Here is a 23331-nt window from a genome sequence, read left to right as displayed (position 1 = left end):
GGAATTAATGAAACGATCGCATTTCTTCTTCTTGCAGGAACGATTCTTGGGGAACCTGGTCGACTAAAGGATGTAAAACCGTACTAACCGATGCATCCCATACAAAATGCTTATGTGATCGTGTATCTACCTTCGCCATTTTGGCACAGCAACCAAGAGAAATAGTAAGTAGTGGGATTTTTTGTTCTATTCATTTATGGATTAATGCAGAGGAGGGTGCTAGAATGGGCTTCATTGCTCTGCTTTGGTTGGAATTTCAATCGATGTGTTTGTTTCGCCATAATCAGGGGTCTTTATCTTAGTTAGTGTAGCCTATAGGTGAAGGTGAGTCTCTTTTGATGAATCTCAGTCTGGATGTGCTGTCTAGATGATTTTGAAAATGCTCTGCATTGGTGAGCTTGACTGGCTTTGGTGTGTGTGTGTCTGTGTGTGTGGTTACACAGGCCAGTGCATGTTGTTGACTGACTATAGCCTACAGGTTGTGTATTGGCTCTGCTCATCAATTCATATTCAAATATTACATGTATAGATGAGAAGTGTCATGTTATCTTACAAAAGATTAGCGTCACATAATGAACTAGGTCTAATTAGATCTAGGTCTAATGTCATATTCAGATTTTTATTTCAAATAATAGCTAGTCTTACATTTCTGTTTGTTACTCATTTGTGTGACAGTTAACAGTGCCAGTGATTTGTAACATTATGTTATAAGAGGAAAATAAAAAAGGATGAGGGATCGGGCCCTCACGACTGACTGTCACGTGTGAAATCATATCTGTTGCTCAGCAGTTCCACCATTACTCAAATGTTGTGACTGGAGTAGAGAAAAGTGTGATCTGTGGGAATGATAGCATTGTGTTCCTCTCTAGCAGCAGTGCACCAGGTTAATAACTCTGATCAGTCCCTTGCCCTGCCCATGTCACAATGACTGGTGGTCTGTGGGAAGGGGCTGGGGGGGCTGATAAACTATGGCGGCATCCCAAATGGCACCCTATTCCCCATTTAGTGCACAACTTTTGACCACAGCCCTATGGGCCCTGGTCAAAAGTAGGTCACTAAATAGGGAATAGGGTGTCATTTGGGACACAACTTATATCAAGTGGAATCCTGGGAAAGGTGTTAATTAAGAGGCAGTAACAGTAGATTTTGGTAGATTGTCAGCTTTATTACATTAGGAGAGAATCCTACTCAATGCAATCTTATAAATTACTTCTGTATGTAATTCTAAGCACTATTCTATGGAGTGTGTGTGTAATTCTCAGTGGTGGGAAAAGTACCCAATTGCCATACTTGAGTAAAAGATACCTTAATATAGAATTACTCAAGTAAAAGTGAAAGACACCTAGTCAAATACTACTTGAGGAAAAGTCTAAAAGTATTTGGTTTTAAATATACTTAAGTATCAAAAGTAAAAGTAAAAGTATAAATCATTTCAAATTGCTAATATTAAGGAAACCAGATGGCACAGTTTTCTAGGTTTTTAAATTTACAGATAGCCAGGGGTACAACATGCAGATAAAATTGACAAACAAAGCATTTGTGTTTAGTAAGTCTGCCAGATCAGAGGCAGTAGGGATGACCAGGGCTGTTCTCTTGATAAGTATGTGGATTGGACCATGCTCCTGTCCTGCTAAGCATTCAAAATGTAACTAGTACCTTTGGGTGTCAGGGAAAATGTATGGAATAAAAAGTACATTATTTCTTTAGGAATGTAGTGAAGTAAAAGTAAAAGTTGTCAAAAAATAAATAAATAGTAAAGTACAGATACCCCCAAAAACGACTTAAATAGTACCTTCAAGTAGTTTTACTTCAGTACTTTACACCAGTGGTAATTCTATGCTCTATTCTGTGGAGTCTCTATGTAATTCTGTCACATAGCCTCTGATGTCTTTTTTAGACCAGCCTCAATGTCAATCAGTGAAAATGGTCTCTTTTCTTAATAGGGACCCTCTTTTTCCTCTCTTGATTCAATATTCATGAATATCTGATTAATACAGGGAAATATGATTACACTGTAGAGTAGAGATGTATGGGGAATGGGTCGTTTTATTAGGGATTTTATTTTATTTCGAGACGTAGAGTAGACACTGCAATCACGATCTTGAGATGAATGGTTAGTTAAGAAAGCAACAGATTTTTTAGATGACATTAATCACCAATGCTATCAAACTCAGGATGAAGAAAGACTGCAAAGCACACACACACACGCGCACATGCACACACACACACTGGCTCCCCTCCTCTCCCCAATTCGGTTTGTATTGGTGTTGGTGAAACCATTCAATACAGAACATCTCAAAATGGCTGACTTGTTGTGATGTTTTGATTGGTTTGTTTTACAGTTCTATTCGTGGTTTAAGATTTAATAACATCAACTGATTGGTCTATTTTCCAGTCAGTGGCTGATCATTTTGTAATTTTTTTAAGTACTTTTACCCCTTTATCGTGATATCCAATTGGTAGTTAGTCTTGTCCCGTCGCTGCATCTCCCCTACGGACTCATGAGAGGCAAAGGTCGAGAGCCATGCATCCTCCGAAAAAACACAACCCTGCCAAGGTGCACTGCTTCTTGACACACTGCTCGCTTAACCCGGAAGCCAGCCACACCCATGTGTCGGAGAAAACACTGTCCAGCTGTCATCTTGCAGGCGCCCGGCCTGCCACAAGGAGTCACTAGATCGTGATGGGACAAGGAAATCCCGTCCGGCCAAACCCTCCCCTAACCCGGACGACGCTGGGCCAATTGTGCGCCCCCTCATGGGTTTCCCGGCCACTGACACAGTGACACATCCTGAGATCGAACCCGATGCAATACGGTGCAGTGCCTTAGACCGCTGCGCAACTCTGGAGGCCCTGTGGCTGATATTTTAACACCAACCCAAAGCAGCTATAAAAAGTGTTTTGATTAGTGTGTCTGAAGCTGTAGCACCAACACAAAGCAGGTGTAATATCTACTTCCTTCTGTCTCTGTCTCCTACAGACCATGGAGTACTCAGCGGTCCCCTCTGTGACTTTGATCATTGGTTGTGGTCTGTCCTGTCTCGCCTTGATCCTGTTGCTAGTGGTCTATGCTATTCTATGGAGGTGAGTACAATACAACCAGTGATGTATACACTGTAAAACGATGTTGACATGGTGAATATGAATATATGAATATATATTCATATGAATATATGAATTGATGTACACTATATATACAAAAGAATGTGGACTCCCCCTTCAAATTAGTGGATTCGGCTAGTTCAGCCACACCCGTTGCTGACAAGTGTATAAGCATGGCTGTGTGCTAGACTAGATGGCTAGCACACAGCCATGCAATCTCCATAGACACACATTGGCAGTAGATTGGCCTTACTGAAGAACTCAGTGACTTGAAAAGTGGCACCGGCATAGGATGCCACTTTTCCAAGTCAGTTCGTGCTAGAGCTGCCCCAGTCAACTGTAAGTGCTGTTATTGTGAAGTGGAAATGTCTAGGAGCAACAACAGCTCATTCGCAAAGTGGTAGGCCACACAATCTCAAAGAATGGGACTGATGAGTGCTGAAGCACGTGGCACGTAAAAATCTGGAGCAGTGGAAATGCTTTCTCTTGAGTGATGAATCACGCTTCACCATCTGGCAGTCTGATGGACACATCTGGGTTTGGCGGATGCTAGGAGTATGTTTCCTGCCACAATGCATAGTGCCAACTGTAAAGTTTGGCGGAGGAGGAATAATGGTCTGGGGCTGTTTTTCATGGTTCGGCCTCAGTCCCTTAGTCCCAGTGAAGGGAAATCTTAACACTACAGCATAAAATTACATTCTGGATGATTCTATGCTTCCAACTTTGTGGCAACAGTTTGGGGAAGGCCCGTGCACAAAGCGAAGTCCATACAGAAATGGTTTGTCCACATACTTCTGGTCATGTAGTATATAGCCTCGCTATTGTTATTTTATTGTTGCCCCTTTATTTTTTATTTAGTAAATATTTTTCTTAACTCTTATTTTTCGAATTTAAGGGCTTGTAAGTAAGCATTTCACGGTAAGGTTTACACCTGTTGTATTCGGCACATGTGACAAATATCTTTTGATTTGATTTGATTTGTATGTCTATGCAATATGCTAACTGGCCGTACGGATGGCCATAACAGGGAATGATAATACAGCAATAACCAGCTTTTAATAGTAAACCTGTATGATTCATAAAATATCCTTAATATACAGACATAACAAACATACGTAACATTGTTTTGTGGATTTTGTGGATTTCATATCCGTGTGAGTATCCTACACTATCACATGACTTGGTCACCAAATTGGTGCCAAATATCCCTTTGTTTAGGCTTAGTAGTAATGGCCTAGTAGTAATGTCCTAGTAGTAGTGGCCTAGTAGTAGTGGCTTAGTAGTAATGGCCTAGTAGTAATGGCCTGGTAGTTGTGGCCTAGTAGTAATGGCCTGGTAGTTGTGGCCTAGTAGTAGTCGCCTAGTAGTAGTGGCCTAGTAATGGCCTAGTAGTAATGGCCTAGTAGTAATGGCCTAGTAGTAGTGCCCTAGTAGTAATGGCCTAGTAGTAATGGCCTGGTTAGTAGTGGCCTGGTAGTAATGGCCTGGTAGTAGTTGCCTGGTAGTAATGGCCTAGTAGCAATGGCCTAGTAGTAGTGGCCTAGTATTAATGGCCTAGTAGTAATGGCCTAGTAGTAGTGGCCTGGTAGTAATGGCCTGGTAGTAATGGCCTGGTAGTAGCTGCCTAGTAGTAGTGGCCTGGTAGTAATGGCCTAGTAGTAATGGCCTAGTAGTAGTGGTCTAGTAGTAATGGCCTAGTAGTAGTGGCCTAGTAGTAGTGACCTAGTAGTAATGGCCTAGTAGTAATGGCCTGGTAGTTGTGGCCTAGTAGTAATGGCCTAGTAGTAATGGCCTAGTAGTAATGGCCTAGTAGTAATGGCCTAGTAGTAGTGGCCTAGTAGTAGTGGCCTGGTAGTAATGGCCTGGTAGTAATGGCCTAGTATTAATGGCCTGGTAGTAATGGCCTGGTAGTAATGGCCTGGTAGTAGCTGCCTGGTAGTAATGGCATAGTAGTAATGGCCTGGTAGTAATGGCCTGGTAGTAATGGCCTAGTATTAATGGGGGAATGTTGATTGGTGATTGTTGTGGTGTTGTGTTGATTGTCATTTTTCATTTGTTGATCCAGTACTTCCCGTTATTCCAGATATATCCGGTCTGAGCGGTCCATCATCCTAATCAACTTCTGTCTGTCAATCATCTCCTCCAACCTCCTCATCCTGGTTGGACAGACACAGACACACAATGCGGTAAGATTCCATGTTGTACTGCATGCACTTTAACTGCTTTACTCAAACACACGACTCACAATGCAGGTTGTGTTTATATGTTGTATTGGAAGAGACATACCTGTACATACAGGCAATTCATGCTCTTTAACATGCTTTAATCAACAATAGACACACTGTGGTACATTACATGTCTATTTATTTTGTTGGCAAGGGGAGTGTTGTTGGCAAACTTTACTCGACCACAGTAGCTGTTTAACCCCTCTACTGATACTCACTGTTGTTTAAACACTCTACTGATACTCACTGTTGTTTAACCACTCTACTGATACTCACTGTTGTTTAACCACTCTACTGATACTCACTGTTGTTTAACCACTCTACTGATACTCACTGTTGTTTAACCACTCTACTGATACTCACTGTTGTTTAACCACTCTACTGATACTCACTGTTGTTTAACCACTCTACTGATACTCACTGTTTACCCACTCTACTGATACTAACTGTTGTTTAACCACTCTGTTGTTTAACCACTCTACTGATACTCACTGTTTAACCACTCTACTGATACTCACTGTTGTTTACCCACTCTACTGATACTCACTGTTGTTTAACCACTCTACTGATACTCACTGTTAACCACTCTACTGATACTCACTGTTGTTTAACCACTCTGTTGTTTAACCACTCTACTGATACTCACTGTTTAACCACTCTACTGATACTCACTGTTGTTTAACCACTCTACTGATACTCACTGTTGTTTAACTACTCTACTGATACTAACTGTTGTTTAACCACTCTACTGATACTCACTGTTGTTTAACCACTCTACTGATACTCACTGTTTAACCACTCTACTGATACTAACTGTTGTTTAACCACTCTACTGATACTCACTGTTGTTTAACCACTCTACTGATACTCACTGTTGTTTAACCACTCTACTGATACTAACTTGTTTAACCACTCTACTGATACTTACTGTTGTTTAACCACTCTACTGATACTTACTGTTGTTTAACCACTCTACTGAATCTAACTGTAGTGAAACTCTTGAGTTTTTATGTCAACATTGTGAGGTTATTACTGTATGCAACAAAGACTTCCAAATGATGTTAATGTTTACATTGTTAGGCTCCCGAGTGGCGCAGCGATCTAAGGCCCTGCATCTCAGTGCAAGAGTCCCTGGTTTGAATCCAGGCTGAATAACATCTGGCTATGATTAGGGCGGTGCACAATTGGGCCAGTGACATCCGGGTTTGGCCGGGGTACACCGTCATTGTAAATAAGAATTTACCCCCCCCCCCAAAAAAAAATGTATTGTCAGTTAAAAGCTTTGACTTTGATTTCTACCCCCAGATAAACAACAGAAATGCAGGCTTATTTACAGGCTGATCTGTGTGACAGGGTGGCCCACATTAGCCCATTTGTGTCTAAAACTGTGAATTGCATTTAGTTAGTGCCACATTTGACATTATTGGTGTATATCAATGTTTTAGCCACAAGCCTGGTAAACCATAAAACACACTTTCCCATAGGAACCATTATTACTATCAGAGAGAGCAAAGATGATTCTGCTTCATCATGTTAATGTTTTCCTCTGAGGGAGGAGTTGATGTTAAAACAACCAATGAGGTAATAACTATAGGGTGATGGACAGATTGTTCCGTTCTCTGTCTGTGTATATCTGGAGCTCAGGTTATCCAGTGCTGTGTTCACAAGCTATTTATAGGGTGTGTTTCTGCACAGCGTCAAAATATGTCCCCCTTACGGATTCAGGGGATATTTTGACAACTGTGAAGCCTGGGTGTTATTCAGTCTAGCTGTCTCTCTGTGTTTTCTAATGAGGAGTACTGTAAATATGTTACCTTACCTCAGTGTTTTCTAGGCTAGGAGTACTGTAAATATGTTACCTTACCTCTGTGTTTTCTAATGAGTACTGTAAATATGTTACCTTACCTCTGTGTTTTCTAATGATTACTGTAAATATGTTACCTACCTCAGTGTTTTCTAATGAGTACTGTAAATATGTTACCTACCTCTGTGTTTTCTAATGGGTACTGTAAAAATGTTACCTACCTCTGTGTTTTCTAAGCAGGAGTACTGTAAATATGTTACCTACCTCAGTGTTCTCTAAGCAGGAGTACTGTAAATATGTTACCTACCTCTGTGTTTTCTAAGCAGGAGTACTGTAAATATGTTACCTTACCTCTGTGTTTTCTAATGAGTACTGTAAATATGTTACCTACCTCAGTGTTTTCTAATGAGTACTGTAAATATGTTACCTACCTCTGTGTTTTCTAATGAGTACTGTAAATATGTTACCTGCCTCTGTGTTTTCTAAGCAGGAGTACTGTAAATATGTTACCTACCTCAGTGTTCTCTAAGCAGGAGTACTGTAAATATGTTACCTACCTCTGTGTTTTCTAAGCAGGAGTACTGTAAATATGTTACCTACCTCTGTGTTTTCTAAGCAGGAGTACTGTAAATATGTTACCTACCTCTGGTTTCCAATGAGGAGTACTGTAAATATGATACCTACCTCTGTGTTTTCTAAGCAGGAGTACTGTAAATATGTTACCTACATCTGTGTTTTCTAAGCAGGAGCACTGTAAATATGTTACCTACATCTGTGTTTTCTAAGCAGGAGCACTGTAAATATGTTACCTACATCTGTGTTTTCTAAGCAGGAGTACTGTAAATATGTTACCTACCTCAGTGTTTTCTTAGCAGGAGTACTGTAAATATGTTACCTACCTCTGTGTTTTCTAAGCAGGAGTACTGTAAATATATTACCTACCTCTGGTTTCCAATGAGGAGTCCTGTAAATATGTTACCTACATCTGTGTTTTCTAAGCAGGAGTACTGCAAATATGTTACCTACATCTGTGTTTTCTAAGCAGGAGTACTGTAAATATGTTACCTTACCTCTGTGTTTTCTAAGCAGGAGTACTGTAAATATGTTACCTACCTCAGTGTTTTCTTAGCAGGAGTACTGTAAATATGTTACCTACCTCTGTGTTTTCTAAGCAGGAGTACTGTAAATATATTACCTACCTCTGGTTTCCAATGAGGAGTCCTGTAAATATGTTACCTACCTCAGTGTTTTCTAAGCAGGAGTCCTGTAAATATGTTACCTACATCTGTGTTTTCTAAGCAGGAGTACTGTAAATATGTTACCTACCTCTGGTTTCCAATGAGGAGTACTGTAAATATTTGACCTACCTCTGTTGTAATTTCCAGTGGACAGACTACATCTGACCAAATAACTCAAGGTTTATGTTCTGAGTCTATGACACCTTCTATGTTTTATATTAATATATATAAAATATTACATTTAGCAGATGCTTGCATCCAAATCGATTTACAGAACAGTGAGTACATATGTTTAAGTGGGAATCGAACTCACAACCTTGGTGTTTCTAGCACTATGCTTTAACTGAGCCACGCAGGAACTGGATCTGTTACAACCAGATCAGTGACAGATCATCTCCATGTCTCTTTAGCTAAATCCCACAAGCTATTGTACTTCAGATGATGGCAAAGTACTGGCTGTTTGCCCCCGTAGGGTTAGCTACCTATATCTGGACCAGATGCCTAGCACAGTTGTAGGGGCCCTGAGTTAGCTACCTATATCTGGACCAGATGCCTAGCACAGTTGTAGGGGCTCTTAGTTAGCTACATATCAGGACTAGCTGCCTAGCATAATTGTAGGGGCCCTTAGTTAGCTACATATCAGGACTAGCTGCCTAGCATAGTTGTAGGGGCCCTGGGTTAGCTACCTATATCTGGACCAGATGCCTAGAACAGTTGTATGGGCCCTGAGTTAGCTACCTATATCTGGACCAGATGCCTACAACAGTTGTATGGGCCCTGAGTTAGCTACCTATCAGGACTATCTGCCTAGTATAGTTGTAGGGGCCCTGAGTTAGCTACCTATATCTGGACCAGATGCCTTGCACAGTTGTAGGGGCCCTTAGTTAGCTACATATCAGGACTAGCTGCCTAGCATAGTTTTAGGGGCCCTGAGTTAGCTACCTATCTGGGCCAGATGCCTACAACAGTTGTAGGGACCCTGAGTTAGCTACCTATCTAGACCAGATGCCTACAACAGTTGTAGGGGCCCTGAGTTAGCTACCTATCTGGACCAGATGCCTACAACAGTTGTAGGGACCCTGAGTTAGCTACCTATCTAGACCAGATGCCTACAACAGTTGTAGGGGCCCTGAGTTAGCTACCTATCTAGACCAGATGCCTACAACAGTTGTAGGGGCCCTGAGGTAGCTACCTATCTGGAGATGCCTTGCATCCAGTACTCATATGGGCATTCAGGAATATATGTCATTTTCTCCCAGACCTAAAAGAGATTCTTCAGTTTTTTGTTTTGTTGGAAGGAGATGGTGGTTGTTTGGAAAGAGCCTTTTAGGCCTATGTCTATGTCTGCAAAATGTCTGAGCTGCAAACTCAAGGCTTTATTGATTGGAGAGGTGTGAGAAATAGGGTTTAGCGATAATGATGATGCTGATGATCACTCCATAATGGAATTGATGATGTCTAGAGATGAGAGCTAGACTACGGTATAGATTGTGAAAAAGAGCATCGTGGGACTAAAAAAACAAAAAAAACAAGATAACTAATGTAAAATATACTGTGTCTTGTATACGCTGGAAGTACTGTTGTAGCCTAAGGGTTGTTGTCTATTAGTCTACTCCAATTAGAGGAGGGGTGGTTAGGGGAAAAGGGGTTAGGGGAAAATACACAGTATATATATATATATATATATATATATATATATATATACAAAAATGTATACAGTATAGATATATATATATATATACAAAAATGTATACAGTATAGATATATATATATATATAAAAATATAAAATAATATATATATTTATAAAAAAGAGGATTGGAAATGATGCAGACAATTACATTGATAGAAGCCACAGTCGATTTGCAGTATTAAAGCTGATCCTAAAACAAATGGCGCCCTATTCCCTTTATAGTAATGCACTAGTTTTTAGTATATAGACGAGGGGTTGTTTTTAAGTCAGACAGCATGCGTTTCAGCACACCTTTTTACCCTTGCTGCAGTTTCATCCAATATGATGCCTTTTTACCTTGAACCTTTTCATCCGAGATGGTAAACTCAGACTCTGCTTCGTTGGCATGGAGACCATGAAAAGGATCTTGCATCCCAATTAAGGGAGAAGGACCATAAAGAAGATTAAGATGCGTCCCAAATGGCATCCTATTCTCTATATAGTGCACGACTTTAGACCAGAGTCCTTTGAGCACTTGTCAAAGTAGTGCACTATATAGGGAATAGGGTGCTATTTGGGACGTATTTTTAATCTTCTTTATGGTCCTTCTCCCTAAATTGGGATGCAAGATCCTTTTCATGGTCTCCACCCTAAATAATGGCCACAGAAAGGACAATCAAATCAATCCCCAATGAAATAGTGATGTTGTTTCTACGGCTATAGATTCAGGAGAATGACGCAGCAATCATTAATGAGGGGCCATAGGATAGCTGTGTGTGTCTGTGTGTCCGTGTGTGTGTGTGTGTGTGTGTGTGTGTTTAGCCTTTAAGAGACAGGGATATGTAGGGTGCAGCAACAGAGGGTTATTCCACACAAAGTCTGTATCCCAAATGACACACTGTACCATTCATAGTGCACAAAAGTGATGCACCAAATAGGGAATAGGGTGCCATTTGTGACGCATTCTAGGAGACATGATGCAGGGTTCTTTCTCCTGGAAGTAACCACTCACATTGATGTATTTGTATTTATTATGGATCCCTATTAGTTCCTACTAAGGCAGCAGCTACTCTTCCTGTGGTTTATTATGGATCCCCATTAGTTCCTACTAAGACAGCAGCTACTCTTCCTGGGGTTTATTATGGATCCCCATTAGTTCCTACTAAGGCAGCAGCTACTCTTCCTGGGGTTTATTATGGATCCCCATTAGTTCCTACTAAGACAGCAGCTACTCTTCCTGGGGTTTATTATGGATCCCCATTAGTTCCTACTAAGGCAGCAGCTACTCTTCCTGGGGTTTATTATGAATCCCCATTAGTTCCTACTAAGGCAGCAGCTACTCTTCCTGGGGTTTATTATGGATCCCCATTAGTTCCTACTAAGACAGCAGCTACTCTTCCTGGGGTTTATTATGGATCCCCATTAGTTCCTACTAAGACAGCAGCTACTCTTCCTGGAGTTTATTATGGATCCCCATTAGTTCCTACTAAGACAGCAGCTACTCTTCCTGTGGTTTATTATGGATCCCCATTAGTTCCTACTAAGGCAGCAGCTACTCTTCCTGTGGTTTATTATGGATCCCCATTAGTTCCTACTAAGACAGCAGCTACTCTTCCTGGGGTTTATTATGGATCCCCATTAGTTCCTACTAAGACAGCAGCTACTCTTCCTGTGGTTTATTATGGATCCCCATTAGTTCCTACTAAGGCAGCAGCTACTCTTCCTGTGGTTTATTATGGATCCCCATTAGTTCCTACTAAGACAGCAGCTACTCTTCCTGGGGTTTATTATGGATCCCCATTAGTTCCTACTAAGGCAGCAGCTACTCTTCCTGGGGTTTATTATGGATCCCCATTAGTTCCTACTAAGACAGCAGCTACTCTTCCTGGGGTTTATTATGGATCCCCATTAGTTCCTACTAAGACAGCAGCTACTCTTCCTGGAGTTTATTATGGATCCCCATTAGTTCCTACTAAGACAGCAGCTACTCTTCCTGTGGTTTATTATGGATCCCCATTAGTTCCTACTAAGGCAGCAGCTACTCTTCCTGTGGTTTATTATGGATCCCCATTAGTTCCTACTAAGACAGCAGCTACTCTTCCTGGGGTTTATTATGGATCCCCATTAGTTCCTACTAAGACAGCAGCTACTCTTCCTGTGGTTTATTATGGATCCCCATTAGTTCCTACTAAGGCAGCAGCTACTCTTCCTGTGGTTTATTATGGATCCCCATTAGTTCCTACTAAGACAGCAGCTACTCTTCCTGGGGTTTATTATGGATCCCCATTAGTTCCTACTAAGACAGCAGCTACTCTTCCTGGGGTTTATTATGGATCCCCATTAGTTCCTGCCAAGGCAGCAGCTACTCTTCCTGGGGTTTATTATGGATCCCCATTAGTTCCTACTAAGACAGCAGCTACTCTTCCTGGGGTTTATTATGGATCCCCATTAGTTCCTACTAAGACAGCAGCTACTCTTCCTGGGGTTTATTATGGATCCCCATTAGTTCCTGCCAAGGCAGCAGCTACTCTTCCTGGGGTTTATTATGGATCCCCATTAGTTCCTGCCAAGGCAGCAGCTACTCTTCCTGGGGTTTATTATGGATCCCCATTAGTTCCTGCCTAGGCAGCAGCTAGTCTTCCTGGGGTTTATTATGGATCCCCATTAGTTCCTACTAAGACAGCAGCTACTCTTCCTGGGGTTTATTATGGATCCCCATTAGTTCCTGCCAAGGCAGCAGCTACTCTTCCTGGGGTTTATTATGGATCCCTATTAGTTCCTACTAAGACAGCAGCTACTCTTCCTGGGGTTTGTTATGGATCCCCATTAGTTCCTGCCAAGGCAGCAGCTACTCTTCCTGGGGTTTATTATGGATCCCCATTAGTTCCTGCCAAGGCAGCAGCTACTCTTCCTGGGGTTTATTATGGATCCCCATTAGTTCCTGCCTAGGCAGCAGCTAGTCTTCCTGGGGTTTATTATGGATCCCCATTAGTTCCTACTAAGACAGCAGCTACTCTTCCTGGTGTTTATTATGGATCCCCATTAGTTCCTGCCAAGGCAGCGGCTACTCTTCCTGGGGTTTATTATGGATCCCCATTAGTTCCTACTAAGACAGCAGCTACTCTTCCTGGTGTTTATTATGGATCCCCATTAGTTCCTACTAAGACAGTAGATACTCTTCCTGGGGTTTATTATGGATCCCCATTAGTTCCTGCCTAGGCAGCGGCTACTCTTCCTGGGGTTTATTATGGATCCCCATTAGTTCCTACTAAGGCAGCAGCTACTCTTCCTGGGGTTTATTATGGATCCCCATTAGTTCCTACTAAGACAGCAGCTACTCTTCCTGGGGTTTATTATGGATCCCCATTAGTTCCTACTAAGACAGCAGCTACTCTTCCTGGAGTTTATTATGGATCCCCATTAGTTCCTACTAAGACAGCAGCTACTCTTCCTGTGGTTTATTATGGATCCCCATTAGTTCCTACTAAGGCAGCAGCTACTCTTCCTGTGGTTTATTATGGATCCCCATTAGTTCCTACTAAGACAGCAGCTACTCTTCCTGGGGTTTATTATGGATCCCCATTAGTTCCTACTAAGACAGCAGCTACTCTTCCTGTGGTTTATTATGGATCCCCATTAGTTCCTACTAAGGCAGCAGCTACTCTTCCTGTGGTTTATTATGGATCCCCATTAGTTCCTACTAAGACAGCAGCTACTCTTCCTGGGGTTTATTATGGATCCCCATTAGTTCCTACTAAGACAGCAGCTACTCTTCCTGGGGTTTATTATGGATCCCCATTAGTTCCTGCCAAGGCAGCAGCTACTCTTCCTGGGGTTTATTATGGATCCCCATTAGTTCCTACTAAGACAGCAGCTACTCTTCCTGGGGTTTATTATGGATCCCCATTAGTTCCTACTAAGACAGCAGCTACTCTTCCTGGGGTTTATTATGGATCCCCATTAGTTCCTGCCAAGGCAGCAGCTACTCTTCCTGGGGTTTATTATGGATCCCCATTAGTTCCTGCCAAGGCAGCAGCTACTCTTCCTGGGGTTTATTATGGATCCCCATTAGTTCCTGCCTAGGCAGCAGCTAGTCTTCCTGGGGTTTATTATGGATCCCCATTAGTTCCTACTAAGACAGCAGCTACTCTTCCTGGGGTTTATTATGGATCCCCATTAGTTCCTGCCAAGGCAGCAGCTACTCTTCCTGGGGTTTATTATGGATCCCTATTAGTTCCTACTAAGACAGCAGCTACTCTTCCTGGGGTTTGTTATGGATCCCCATTAGTTCCTGCCAAGGCAGCAGCTACTCTTCCTGGGGTTTATTATGGATCCCCATTAGTTCCTGCCAAGGCAGCAGCTACTCTTCCTGGGGTTTATTATGGATCCCCATTAGTTCCTGCCTAGGCAGCAGCTAGTCTTCCTGGGGTTTATTATGGATCCCCATTAGTTCCTACTAAGACAGCAGCTACTCTTCCTGGTGTTTATTATGGATCCCCATTAGTTCCTGCCAAGGCAGCGGCTACTCTTCCTGGGGTTTATTATGGATCCCCATTAGTTCCTACTAACACAGCAGCTACTCTTCCTGGTGTTTATTATGGATCCCCATTAGTTCCTACTAAGACAGTAGATACTCTTCCTGGGGTTTATTATGGATCCCCATTAGTTCCTGCCTAGGCAGCGGCTACTCTTCCTGGGGTTTATTATGGATCCCTATTAGTTCCTGCCAAGGCAGCGGCTACTCTTCCTGGGGTTTATTATGGATCCCCATTAGTTTCTACTAAGACAGCAGCTACTCTTCCTGGTGTTTATTATGGATCCCCATTAGTTCCTACTAAGACAGTAGATACTCTTCCTGGGGTTTATTATGGATCCCCATTAGTTCCTGCCTAGGCAGCAGCTACTCTTCCTGGGGTTTATTATGGATCCCTATTAGTTCCTGCCAAGGCAGCAGCTACTCTTCCTGTGGTTTATTATGGATCCCCATTAGTTCCTGCCAAGACAGCAGCTACTCTTCCTGTGGTTTATTATGGATCCCCATTAGTTCCTACTAAGACAGTAGCTACTCTTCCTGGGGTTTATTATGGATCCCCATTAGTTCCTACTAAGACAGCAGCTACTCTTCCTGGGGTTTATTATGGATCCCCATTAGTTCCTACTAAGACAGCAGCTACTCTTCCTGGGGTTTATTATGGATCCCCATTAGTTCCTACTAAGACAGCAGCTACTCTTCCTGGGGTTTATTATGGATCCCCATTAGTTCCTAATAAGACAGCAGATACTCTTCCTGGGGTTTATTATGGATCCCCATTAGTTCCTACTAAGACAGCAGCTACTCTTCCTGGGGTTTATTATGGATCCCCATTAGTTCCTACTAAGGCAGCAGCTACTCTTCCTGGGGTTTATTATGGATCCTTGTTAGTTCCTACTAAGGCAGCAGCTACTCTTCCTGGGGTTTATTATGGATCCCCATTAGTGCCTACTAAGACAGCAGCTAGTCTTCCTGGGGTTTATTATGGATCCCCATTAGTTCCTGTCAAGACAGCAGCTACTCTTCCTGGGGTTTATTATGGATCCCCATTAGTTCCTGTCAAGACAGCAGATACTCTTCCTGGGGTTTATTAAGGATCCCCATTAGTTCCTACTAAGACAGCAGCTACTCTTCCTGGGGTTTATTATGGATCCCCATTAGTTCCTACTAAGACAGCAGCTAGTCTTCCTGGGGTTTATTATGGATCCCCATTAGTTCCTACTAAGACAGTAGATACTCTTCCTGGGGTTTGTTATGGATCCCCATTAGTTCCTACTAAGACAGTAGATACTCTTCCTGGGGTTTATTATGGATCCCCATTAGTTCCTACTAAGACAGCAGCTACTCTTCCTGGGGTTTATTAAGGATCCCCATTAGTTCCTACTAAGACAGTAGATACTCTTCCTGGGGTTTATTAAGGATCCCCATTAGTTCCTACTAAGACAGCAGCTACTCTTCCTGGGGTTTATTAAGGATCCCCATTAGTTCCTACTAAGACAGTAGATACTCTTCCTGGGGTTTATTATGGATCCCCATTAGTTCCTACTAAGACAGTAGATACTCTTCCTGTGGTTTATTATGGATCCCCATTAGTTCCTACTAAGACAGTAGATACTCTTCCTGTGGTTTATTAAGGATCCCCATTAGTTCCTGCCAAGACAGCAGCTACTCTTCCTGTGGTTTATTATGGATCCCCATCAGTTCCTACTAAGACAGTAGATACTCTTCCTGTGGTTTATTAAGGATCCCCATTAGTTCCTACTAAGACAGTAGATACTCTTCCTGTGGTTTATTATGGATCCCCATTAGTTCCTACTAAGACAGTAGATACTCTTCCTGTGGTTTATTATGGATCCCCATTAGTTCCTACTAAGACAGCAGCTCCTCTTCCTGGGGTTTATTATGGATCCCCATTAGTTCCTGCCAAGGCAGCAGCTACTCTTCCTGGGGTTTATTATGGATCCCCATTAGTTCCTACTAAGACAGCAGCTACTCTTCCTGTGGTTTATTATGGATCCCCATTAGTTCCTGCCAAGGCAGCAGCTACTCTTCCTGGGGTTTATTATGGATCCCCATTAGTTCCTACTAAGACAGCAGCTACTCTTCCTGTGGTTTATTATGGATCCCCATTAGTTCCTACTAAGACAGTAGATACTCTTCCTGTGGTTTATTATGGATCCCCATTAGTTCCTACTAAGACAGCAGCTCCTCTTCCTGGGGTTTATTATGGATCCCCATTAGTTCCTACTAAGACAGCAGCTCCTCTTCCTGGGGTTTATTATGGATCCCCATTGGTTCCTGCCAAGACAGCAGCTACTCTTCCTGGGGTTTATTAAGGATCCCCATTAGTTCCTACTAAGACAGCAGCTACTCTTCCTGGGGTTTATTATGGATCCCCATTAGTTCCTGCCAAGGCAGTAGATACTCTTCCTGGGGTTTATTATGGACCCCCATTAGTTCCTGCCAAGACAGCAGCTACTCTTCCTGGGGTTTGTTATGGATCCCCATTAGTTCCTGCCAAGGCAGCAGCTACTCTTCCTGGGGTTTGTTATGGATCCCCATTAGTTCCTGCCAAGGCAGCAGCTACTCTTCCTGGGGTTTGTTATGGATCCCCATTAGTTCCTGCCAAGGCAGCAGCTACTCTTCCTGGGGTTTATTATGGATCCCCATTAGTTCCTGCCAAGGCAGCAGCTACTCTTCCTGGGGTTTGTTATGGATCCCCATTAGTTCCTACTAAGACAGCAGCTACTCTTCCTGGGGTTTATTATGGATCCCCATTAGTTCCTGCCAAGACAGCAGCTACTCTTCCTGGGGTTTATTATGGATCCCCATTAGTTCCTACTAAGACAGTAGATACTCTTCCTGGGGTTTATTATGGATCCCCATTAGTTCCTACTAAGACAGTAGATACTCTTCCTGGGGTTTATTATGGATCCCCATTAGTTCCTGCCAAGACAGCAGCTACTCTTCCTGTGGTTTATTATGGATCCCCATTAGTTCCTACTAAGACAGTAGATACTCTTCCTGGGGTTTATTATGGATCCCCATTAGTTCCTGCCAAGACAGCAGCTACTCTTCCTGTGGTTTATTATGGATCCCCATTAGTTCCTACTAAGACAGCAGCTACTCTTCCTGGGGTTTATTATGGATCCCCATTAGTTCCTGCCAAGGCAGCGGCTACTCTTCCTGGGGTTTATTAAGGATCCCCATTAGTTCCTACTAAGACAGCAGCTACTCTTCCTGGGGTTTATTATGGATCCCCATTAGTTCCTGCCAAGGCAGCAGCTACTCTTCCTGGGGTTTATTATGGATCCCCATTAGTTCCTACTAAGACAGCAGCTCCTCTTCCTGGGGTTTATTATGGATCCCCATTAGTTCCTGCCAAGGCAGCGGCTACTCTTCCTGGGGTTTATTAAGGATCCCCATTAGTTCCTACTAAGACAGCAGCTACTCTTCCTGGGGTTTATTATGGATCCCCATTAGTTCCTGCCAAGGCAGCAGCTACTCTTCCTGGGGTTTATTATGGATCCCCATTAGTTCCTACTGAGACAGCAGCTACTCTTCCTGGGGTTTATTAGGGATCCCCATTAGTTCCTGCCAAGGCAGCGGCTACTCTTCCTGGGGTTTATTAAGGATCCCCATTAGTTCCTACTAAGACAGCAGCTACTCTTCCTGGGGTTTATTATGGATCCCCATTAGTTCCTGCCAAGGCAGTAGATACTCTTCCTGGGGTTTATTATGGATCCCCATTAGTTCCTGTCAAGACAGCAGCTCCTCTTCCTGGGGTTTATTATGAATCCCCATTAGTTCCTGCCAAGGCAGTAGATACTCTTCCTGGGGTTTATTATGGATCCCCATTAGTTCCTGTTAAGACAGCAGCTCCTCTTCCTGGGGTTTATTATGAATCCCCATTAGTTCCTGCCAAGGCAGTAGATACTCTTCTTGGGGTTTATTATGAATCCCCATTAGTTCCTGCCAAGGCAGCGGCTAGTCTTCCTTGGAACCAGCTAAATTAAGGCAATTATATACAATTAAAACATTTCTCAACAGGCTGCTACCACATACAATCCATGTATGTCTATGCACAGACCCCACTGTTCTATAAAGTGTACCTGATGTGGAATAGAGTTCCATGTAGTCATGGCTCTATGTAGTACTGTGCACCTCCCATAGTCTGTTCAGGACTTGGGGACTGTGAAGAGACCTCTGGTGGCATGTATGGGTGTCTGGGCTCTGTGCTAGTTGTTTAAACAGACAGCTCAGTGTATTCAACAAGTTAACATTTTTCATTCCTGTAGACACTCTTATCTCCAGCGACTTACAGTAGTGAGTACATACATACATGTTCATACTGGTCCCCTGTGGGAATCAAACCCACAACCCTGGCATTGCAAGCACCACGCTCTACCAACTGAGCTACACAGGACTGCTCACAATTTCAAGTAGTGATGAAGTCCCTCTCTCCTCTACTTTGAGCCAGGAGAGATTGACATGCACATTATTAATGTTAGCTCTCTGTGTACATTTACACGACTGGACAGTAATCCAGGTGCGACAAAACTAGGGCCTGTAGGACCTGCCTTGTTGATAGTGTTGTTAAGAAGGTAGAAACTAGGGCCTGTAGGACCTGCCTTGTTGATAGTGTTGTTAAGAAGGTAGAAACTAGGGCCTGTAGGACCTGCCTTGTTGATAGTGTTGTTAAGAAGGTAGAAACTAGGGCCTGTAGGACCTGCCTTGTTGATAGTGTTGTTAAGAAGGTAGAAACTAGAGCCTGTAGGACCTGCCTTGTTGATAGTGTTGTTAAGAAGGTAGAAACTAGAGCCTGTAGGACCTGCCTTGTTGATAGTGTTGTTAAGAAGGTATAAACTAGGGCCTGTAGGACCTGCCTTGTTGATAGTGTTGTTAAGAAGGTAGAAACTAGGGCCTGTAGGACCTGCCTTGTTGATAGTGTTGTTAAGAAGGTAGAAACTAGAGCCTGTAGGACCTGCCTTGTTGATAGTGTTGTTAAGAAGGCAGAGCAGCGCTTTATTATGGACAGACTTCTCCCCATCTTAGCTACTGTTGTATCAATATGTTTTGACCATGACAGTTTACAATTAAGGGTTACTCCAAGCAGTTTAGTCATCTCAACTTGCTCAATTTCCACGTTAGTTAATTGAAATATTTGGCTGAGGTTTAGGGTTTAGTGAATGATTAGTCCCAAGTACAATGCTTTAGTTTTTTGAAATATTTAGGACTAACTTCTTTTTGCCACCCTAATTAAACAGATGGTAGCGAATATTCGTTTTTTTTTGATAGATTGATAACTAAATAAATTAAAAGAGGGCTCCTGCTTAAAATATATTTCTTACATTTCTTAGGAATGATTTCACCAGTAATGGGTTAGTATACGTTGAGATTTTAGAGGTTTCCATGCAATGGAGTGGAAAATGAAGCCTGTATTATTCAATGTATGAAAGTTGTCTAAGTCCTTTAGGCTTTTAAATTATACAAACAGATCAGAGATACTCTAACGGCTGTTGAAGCAGGAGGACCAAGGTGCAGCGTGGTGAGCGTACATTTTCGTTTATTAATCAAAATGACTCCGAACAAAACAAATAACACCACAAACACAAACCGTGACGCTCAAAGGCTATGTGCCCTAAACAAAGTCCACTTCCCACAAACACATGTGGGAAAAAGGCTACCTAAGTATGGTTCCCAATCAGAGACAACGATAGACAGCTGTCCCTGATTGAGAACCCTACCCGGCCAAATTATAGAAATCAAAAATCATAGAAACACAAAACATAGAATGCCCACCCCCCGACTAACGCCCTGACCAAACCAAAATAGAGACATAAAAAGGATCTCTAAGTTCAGGGCGTGACAGATACATCTGAAGATGATGAATGGCTAAATGAAAATGGAACTGACTATTTAAGCTACGAACCGCCAACTTTCACAATACAGGAGACTTCTTCTACTAGTGCTTTGATTATACACAATAACAGTATGCCACTTGCTGTTTACAAATAACCAACTGATCAGGCTTATCATAGTTGTTCTTGAGTCCAGTAATACAAACAAGTGGTTTATCTAAAAGACGAGTTTGGCACATAGAGGGTTGTCATTGACTGCGTAAGCAGCCCACACAGATGTCATTCTCAGTGTGTTGGAAGAGTCACAGAATGACACATTTGCCTATCACTCTACAGACAATTTTACAGGCATATCCATGGGAACCCAGAGCAAACACAGCAGCCATTTCAGTGAAGAGGTGTAGCCTGGTTCAGGTCAGAAAGAGCATGGTAGAAGTATTTATCATTCCCAATATATGGATTCTGAAATGTATTATTTAAATATTGTTTTATATACAGTACCAGACAAAAGTTTGGACACACCTACTCATTCAAGGGTTTTTCTTTATTTTATTATTATTTTTACTATTTTCTACATTGTAGAATAATAGTGAAGACATCAAAACTATGAAATAACACATATGGAATCATGTAGTAACCCAAAATGTATTCAACAAATCAAAATATATTTATATTTTAGATTCTTCAAAGTAGCCACCCTTTGCCTTGATGAGCGCTTTGCACACAATATTCACATATGGATAATGTTTCATTTAAATCTAGTTTGATATGTATTTTATTGATATAGGACAGGAATCACATTGTCTTCTGCTTGTTCATCGTCAGATAATTACATTATTAATCATGCTTTTAAGATCAGAATGCTTTTAAGCGTGACTTTTTCTAAAAGTCTACACAGGGGGTGGTCGATGTGATGTCCCAGGTAACCCAGAGGTCCCTACATTAGGCCTATTTTATTTATGAAGTCCCTTCCATCATTGGTAACCATGTGGTCCCTTCCATCATTTGTAACCATGTAGTCCCTTCCATCATTGGTAACCATGTAGTCCCTTCCATCATTGGTAACCATGTGGTCCCTTCCATCATTGGTAACCATGTGGTCCCTTCCATCATTGGTAACCATGTGGTCCCTTCCATCATTGGTAACCATGTGGTCCCTTCCATCATTGGTAACCATGTAGTCCCTTCCATCATTGGTAACCATGTGGTCCCTTCCATCATTGGTAACCATGTGGTCCCTTCCATCATTGGTAACCATGTAGTCCCTTCCATCATTGGTAACCATGTAGTCCCTTCCATCATTGGTAACCATGTGGTCCCTTCCATCATTGGTAACCATGTGGTCCCTTCCATCATTGGTAACCATGTAGTCCCTTCCATCATTGGTAACCATGTAGTCCATTCCATCATTGGTAACCATGTAGTCCCTTCCATCATTGGTAACCATGTAGTCCCTTCCATCATTGGTAACCATGTGGTCCCTTCCATCATTGGTAACCATGTAGTCCCTTCCATCATTGGTAACCATGTAGTCCCTTCCATCATTGGTAACCATGTGGTCCCTTCCATCATTGGTAACCATGTAGTCCCTTCCATCATTGGTAACCATGTAGTCCCTTCCATCATTGGTAACCATGTAGTCCCTCCCATCATTGGTAACCATGTGGTCCCTTCCATCATTGGTAACCATGTGGTCCCTTCCATCATTGGTAACCATGTAGTCCCTTCCATCATTGGTAACCATGTGGTCCCTTCCATCATTGGTAACCATGTGGTCCCTTCCATCCTTGGTAGCCATGTAGTCCCTTCCATCATTGGAAAACATGTTATTTTATTCATTTGTACTTTTTCATAGATTCATGAAATCTGTTAGTGGCTAGCATCACAGCTCTGTATGCCTTGTTGTTAGCTAGTGGCTAGCATCACAGCTCTGTCTGCCTTGTTGTTAGCTAGTGGCTAGCATCACAGCTCTATCTGCCTTGTTGTTAGCCAGTGGCTAGCATCACAGCTCTATCTGCCTTGTTGTTAGCTAGTGGGTAGCATCACAGCTCTGACTGCCTTGCTCTTAGCTAGTGGCTAGCGTCACAGCTCTGTCTGCATTGTTGTTAGCTAGTGGCTAGCATCACAGCCCAGAGTACCTTGTTGATAGCTAGTGGGTAGCATCACAGCTCTGTCTGCCTTGTTGTTAGCTAGTGGCTAGCATCACAGCTCGGACATCCTATTCCAAGGCAATGGGATGTGTGGAGCCTCAGGCCCAGAAGTAATGCTAAGTTAATTTGAAGGCTTGTCACTTTTAATCAGATCCTTTGTCAGCCTGTTCCTATATTATGTCCAGAAACACACTACACAGCATGAAAAGTACTCTTACAGTTCATGGAATTTTCACCCAGCATTACATTACATCCACTCAGCATACATCTAACAACATGGACATCTACTCTTAGCAGACACGATTTACAGGAGCAATTAAGTGCCTTGCCCAAGGGCACATCGACAGCTCTGGGATTCAAACCAGCAGCCTTTTGGTTATAGTCCCAAACCTCTTAACCACTAGGCTACCTGGACATCTACTCTTAGAAAACGTCTAACAACATGTACATCTACTCTTAGAATACGTCTAACAACATGGACATCTACTCCTAGCATGTGTTTAACAACATCCACAGTACATCCCCTCTGGATGCCTAACATGCATATAGATGGATGGTTTATGTTTCAAGTTCACGTTTCAGGTTTTTGCCAGGTGTAATGAACATTGGCAATCTTACTGGCCCAAGCTCTCACTATAAAAACACAATAACAACAGGGAGAAATATAAACAATTCTTTATACAACAACAGATATCCCAAAATGTCAGTCATAGACTCACTGGAAACGATTCTTCAGCTGTGCTGAACAAC

General features: G+C 42.4%; 1 protein-coding gene across 18 annotated transcripts in view; it reads left to right on the top strand.

Annotated features, from left to right (window-relative positions):
- The window catches only part of LOC110531920 (adhesion G protein-coupled receptor B3), a 364149-nt gene that overhangs the window by 249889 nt on the left and 90929 nt on the right, over positions 1–23331 (top strand). For 9 of the 18 annotated variants that reach the window (XM_090243433.1, XM_090243446.1, XM_090243442.1 and 6 more), the window contains 3 exons: positions 38–164; positions 2981–3084; positions 5168–5288. In XM_090243433.1, coding sequence (XP_090099559.1) covers positions 38–164; positions 2981–3084; positions 5168–5288 — 352 coding nt within the window. The remainder of the gene's footprint in view (positions 1–37; positions 165–2980; positions 3085–5167; positions 5289–23331) is intronic. The other 9 variants (XM_090243448.1, XM_090243451.1, XM_090243411.1 and 6 more) reach the window with 1 other exon arrangement.

This window comes from Oncorhynchus mykiss, chromosome 1 (assembly GCF_057628025.1).
Source record: "Oncorhynchus mykiss isolate SJ-2025 chromosome 1, ASM5762802v1, whole genome shotgun sequence".
In the NCBI taxonomy this organism is placed as follows: Eukaryota; Metazoa; Chordata; class Actinopteri; order Salmoniformes; family Salmonidae; genus Oncorhynchus; species Oncorhynchus mykiss.
The sequence above is the reverse complement of the archived record's forward strand: the minus strand, read 5'-3'. Positions and strand labels throughout refer to the sequence as shown.